Source organism: Pygoscelis adeliae, unplaced genomic scaffold (assembly GCF_000699105.1).
Source record: "Pygoscelis adeliae isolate BGI_AS28 unplaced genomic scaffold, ASM69910v1 Scaffold108, whole genome shotgun sequence".
Lineage (NCBI taxonomy): Eukaryota > Metazoa > Chordata > Aves > Sphenisciformes > Spheniscidae > Pygoscelis > Pygoscelis adeliae.
The window spans coordinates 6,987,112-6,992,537 of record NW_008825498.1 but is presented as its reverse complement, the minus strand read 5'-3'; the positions used below and the strand labels follow the sequence as shown (position 1 = coordinate 6,992,537).

The 5,426-nt window shown below is 42.6% G+C and overlaps 1 protein-coding gene across 1 annotated transcript in view; it reads right to left on the bottom strand.

Moving 5' to 3' along the window:
- KCTD1 (potassium channel tetramerization domain containing 1) overlaps positions 1-4,899 on the bottom strand; it is a 35,909-nt gene extending 31,010 nt beyond the window's left edge. Inside the window, exons 1-2 of the mRNA XM_009331437.1 lie at positions 4,635-4,899; positions 3,950-4,128 (exon numbers count right to left, since the gene is read on the bottom strand). Of these exons, the coding sequence (XP_009329712.1) occupies positions 3,950-4,113 (164 nt within the window). The 5' untranslated portion in view covers positions 4,114-4,128; positions 4,635-4,899. The remainder of the gene's footprint in view (positions 1-3,949; positions 4,129-4,634) is intronic.
- Between the last annotated feature and the right edge of the window lie 527 nt (positions 4,900-5,426).

Below are 5,426 nucleotides of genomic sequence, written 5' to 3'. Positions count from 1 at the left end.
GCAAAGGGTTTGATCCTACTGCAAGATGATAATGCACTGAAAGAAGGTTCAAATATCAGAACTAACAGGCCTGTGCTTCCTCTACTCATAATCATAAATCCTAAAACCTCAAACCGTTTTCCTCAGACTCTCTGGTGACCATAGGGAACAATGGGACAGCATGCATGTGCCTCAGCTCTCGGGAAGAAATGCTCCTTTAGCAGACCCTCATCTTGTATCCATCTTCCCTGGAATAAAAAGTTTGAGTTTTATTCTGGGCAGCAGAAAGCAGACCTATTTTTAAAAATCTTTACTTGCAAAACCAAAATAATAAAAAATTAGTGCATCCGAATCTTTAACAGATAACTTTGTGTTGCCAAGTATCATCCTGCAGATCTGGTAACTTCAAGTAAACCAAAGGTTGTTGAGAAGAGAAGGGCATGAGCTAGTTCAAAACAGAACAAATTCCCAAACCGTACGACTCCTCAAAGAATAGAAACAATTTGTGTGGTCCATTCACACGGACATATGAATAACCATCAGCTGATAACTTAAAAACAGGAGAAACAATCTGTATATGGGTGAATGCATCAAGGTCTACAGTCTTGGTGGAGAGAGCTGCACAAAAGGACACCTGCCCCCTCCTCAGGCATTTAAAGAAAATTCTTTCAGCAGACTGACCTTACATTAGGTCTTCTTGGTAGATATACTGATTCAAATTGCCTCTTCTTGAAGCCTAAGTCTGGCAAATTGTATTATTCAGCTGCATGAGATCATGTCTGAGGCATGGTCTCACTGGTGGCTTAGGAGAACCTGAAGCCTGTTGACAAGATAAAATAATCATACGGGATCTTCCTTGTGAAAACAGTAGGTTCTCCCTAGTCTGGAATATAACTGGGCTCCTTTGAATTCTATGCTACTGGATTTTAAAATTAATTTTGGGGGGGGGGGTTAGCATTATTTCAGCTTCAGAATTTAAAATTCTAGGATACTCAATTCAAACCATCTGTTAGATAAGCTGCTTGTCTATTGGATTGCTTCACTGTGTCAATCTTTGGCCAAGACACAGATAGGTGCCGATTCTTCGCAATCGCAAGAGCATTTGAGAGCAGCCCTCAATGGTCTTTCCGCAGCAAAGGGCAGGGACCCAGCATCAGTAGCAAGATGTTTTTATAGTCACACCTGGGTTTCTTTGGAGGAATGAATGGATACCTTTCAGTAGGCTTTCTACATATCAAGTCACAAGCCAGTTTGGGGGATCTAACAAAAGAATTATGGAAAATGAGCCCTGCGAGCTACAAGTCTTTACCTGATAGCATTTAAGGAACCCTTTTTTAAAGTACTTTTTCCGATTCCTACTCTACTGTCCAAGAAGGAGAAAACAGAGAGGCACAAGATGAGATGCTACTGAACGCATAAGGAGAAGGAAGAGTACACTTGCTCCAAAGCAGAGACTGCTCTATCAGGATAGGTCTCCTTCACACCAGCAAGTCACAGTGACTCCAAAGCTGCTGGTTTGGATATCACCCTTTCAATCTCTCAAAGAAAGATGACTCTGGTACCTGGCCCATAGATGAAAGGTTCATTTTAGGCTTCTGGCCCTTAGACTACAGGTAATATGAGTCAGAAGCCTAATGACTTTCATGTCTCAACCTGTTAGATGCTGGAGCCTGCAACCCATGCCTTGACTCATCCCTGGAGCAGTGCTCTTTCAGGCAAGATAATCAAGACCTTATTTTTCATAGACAACACTTCGTGTGACAGTAAGCCTCAGGAGGCTTCAACTGGCCCAAAGATATCTATGAGATCCTGCCTTAGTTTTGATCTCATTCACACACATGGTATCGGCAGAAAAAGAAAACATACAAGCAATGTTGACCAAAACGTTGGATTAACTGACACTAACAAAGTTAGACTGTAGATATAGACTGACCAGGCCAGGCTCCAATGAACAATTTGTATTAAGGTCCAAATATTACTGGGTAATTTGTACCCAGCACTCACCATGTATACAGATAGATACATACACACACACACCCCCCTTGGAAAAAAACATTACGGTAAAATCTCATAGACAAAAACCAAACGACTATAATGTGATTGCCAGCTTATTGCTTCATGCCATTGTCTTGACATCCAAACGACTTTCGTAATTGCTCTTTTGAAGCTACTAATGTTAAAAAAAAAATCTCAAGTTCTGGAAGTGGCTGGGAATTCCAGGTTCTAACAGCTATGCTGTAAATACTCATTCGTCAAGGGTTCAAAAGACACTTACTGTCAGAACTGAAAGGCAAACGCATGTCAGAAAGACTTGAAACAGAATGACTATAACTCAGAGTTTGGGTTTTCTTTAAATTATGTTTGAAGAGCTCTAAAATGTTTAATTTATTAAACCGGCTTTGATACTACAGTCATAGCTTCCACTTTTATGTGCTACAATGGCTCAATTGAACACAGAATACATTAAGCTTAAATTCCACTGCCACTATACACACTTATGAAAGACATTTTAGTGTTTCTTCACTTAAAGTAATATGCTGTCCCGGTGAATTTGACATGGAAACAGAAGCTGCATGTATTAATAGCAGCAGCCTCTCATGCTGCACACACAACGGTTTCAGACACTATCACTACTCCAACTACTGAAAAAAACGCTAAGTAATCACAACTCCTAGTAGCTGAACACAAGCAGGTCCTAAAAAAAAGTTCCCCAAAACGACAGATTTGGTTTTTGAAGAACAGTTCAAGTTTTTCCAGACATTGCTTCAATCTCTCCTGGCAGGCCTGCGCTTTGGCATAGCTTCTATTACTTCCCTCTGCCTGGCTTTCCTTGAGGAGGTTGTCATAAGAAAGGCCATGCGCCCAGCTGTTTCTCTTTCATACGCCTTTATTTACTGTTCTCTTCCTCTAGCACTGTCCGCTCATAGTGCTAGAAGCACTACTCCAGTCCCACCTAAAACTACATAGGCAACACTGCAGAGACAGTGGTACCAGTGAAACCCATGCTTAGAACAAAATCACATCCCATGAAGTGTGCCTTGTACCCTTTGGAAAGGCAAGTTAGAGTTGCGGGATCGAGAAGCTCAAAGACTCCCCTCTCAAATGCTGGAAAGACCACGAAGGTAACACCGCCTTCCCTCTAGAGGAGGATTGGGCAGTGAAGGGCAAGGTATAGACTAATACTGTGGACACAATCAACACCTGCTAACTGATAACCAACTCTCAGAAATACAATATCACTACAGTGTTTATCTGCCATCACCACCATGTAATATCCACACACACAGTGCTCAATGCACTGTTGTTTTCTTAAAGCTGCACATGATCATTTCATCTACTCTACATACACCACTTGCTCATGCACGCAGAAGCTTTCGAACTGCTTAATACCAGTAAGCTACCAGAGTCACAAATGTTTCATTTAGAAGGTACGTGAGAGTTAAGAGTCTAATTATTTGAAAAGTCCTAAGATCCTATAAAAAGTATTCAGTTACTGGTGTCCTATATTTTATTACATAAAACCTTCCCTTTACCTCAAGTGACACATCCGAGATTACATGTTGATACTATGGGAGAGCGGTTACTGCTCCAAAAGAAACAAAACAAATACCCCAACACCCCCACCTTTGGACTTAAATGCAGTATCGCCACAGTTTTTGAATGTAATAAACCACAGAACGGGTGCCCTGGCATAAACCCAGAATTCTAGGAGGTAGAAAGTAAGCGCTCTCTACCATCGACTTCATTTTAGTACATACGCATAGGGATTTGCAGCGGTGCCATTTGTCTGAAACATAGTGGAGCAGGGAAAGAAAAGTCAGTCTCTAACCCCCTACGAACAAAGAAACCTAATTTAATTTGAAACAAAAGGAACTAAATTTATCATTCTAAGACAGCCCCAGGACGTCCAAGCATGAAATGGAAGAAAAGGAGTTGCCAAAGACATGCAGAACAAGCTTTTTAAAGTTACCTGGAATCGGGATATTTTGTAAGCGTGGCCAAGCTGCTGGTATACATGTGCCCACCCACATCAATGTGAACTGGTGCGTTGGATTTTGTGAGCTGTGCTGGAGTGGGGATGCCTTGATTGTTCAATGGAGATGCAGGGGATCTAGTGATCAGAGGTCTTGACATATTGGGCCGACTGTCCTGTGAAGAGATAGACCTGGGTTAATGATCTCCTTAAAAACCTCACAGAAACCCACAGTCTTGAGTCAATAGCACTGTCTCATAGTCTCAGCTTATGATTTTCATCTTATTAAAGCACAGACAAACATTTGGCAGTTTTTAGAATCAGTCCAGCTCTAAGAGTAGTAACTGGCTACCGTTTTAAATAAGTGGGGCAAAATGCAGTGATAAAACCCACAAAGTAGAAATCATGTTCAATAAAACAAGTTCTTCCTGAATACTGCTCGTGACAGACAACCCATACCAAAAAAAAGCTCATTCTCATATTTAAGAGCTGATAAAGGCTCTCAGAGAAAGAGCTGCAGACAGAAAGACCAAGAACAATTACTATTTTCCTTAATTAAGATGACCCCAGGTAGACTTTCTGTTCCTTCCCAAGCCCTCTGTCACTGCCGTACAGTCAGAACAGAAATACAAACCCTCAACTCCTCCATCCTGCACACTCTTCTCTCGAATTCCCAATTCACATAGCACGGAAACAGAAGCAGAAACACCTGGACTAGTCAACTGCTCATGGACTGCAGACCACTGGACATCGACAGCCTTTGAGAAAGACATTTTCCATTTAAAAGTTATACGTATGGCGACAGATGCCCCCGCGTGCCCCGCATAGGCTGCAGGTCTGAGCGACTTCCCGAGGCAGGCGAGCTCCGAGAGCGGAGCGGGAGCCGGTGCTTTGCTGATGAAACCAACTTTTAGTCACAAAGGAAGAGATGTAACGCCAGCAAACAGCAGACACAGCCTGCGCGCGCGGCGGGTGGGGCAGGGCAGGGCGATTTGCTGGAGCCAGTAAGGCAGGCTGCATTCAAAGTTGGCGATTAAAATAGAAATGCATTCGAGAGCGGTTTTGAGACAACCCCGCTTGCGACTGAAGGAAAGCTCCATGCGGGGTGGAATCTTACAGGGATGCCTTGAGAACTAAAAGTCCTTGCAAATTACAGAGTTTTACATTTAAAAGGTAAGCAAAGCAGAGAGAAGTCAGATACACTTCATCACAAAACTCTCTTTGTTCTTTCGACATGTCTTTCAGCCGTGAAAGGTAATGGATTCCTTGTAAACATCTCCGCAGAGCTGGGCAGCAAACCTCGCAGAAGCGGAGCACGACCGTGAGAGAGTTACGGGGTATTCGGACCAGCAAAGCCCTTCACTGCCGAAAACATCATTTCTCCATTTTTCATGGCTGTTAAAAGATTCAAACCATAAAGGCAACACGAGCCAGGTAAATGTCTAACTGAAATGATTTACAGGCCAGTGTTGCA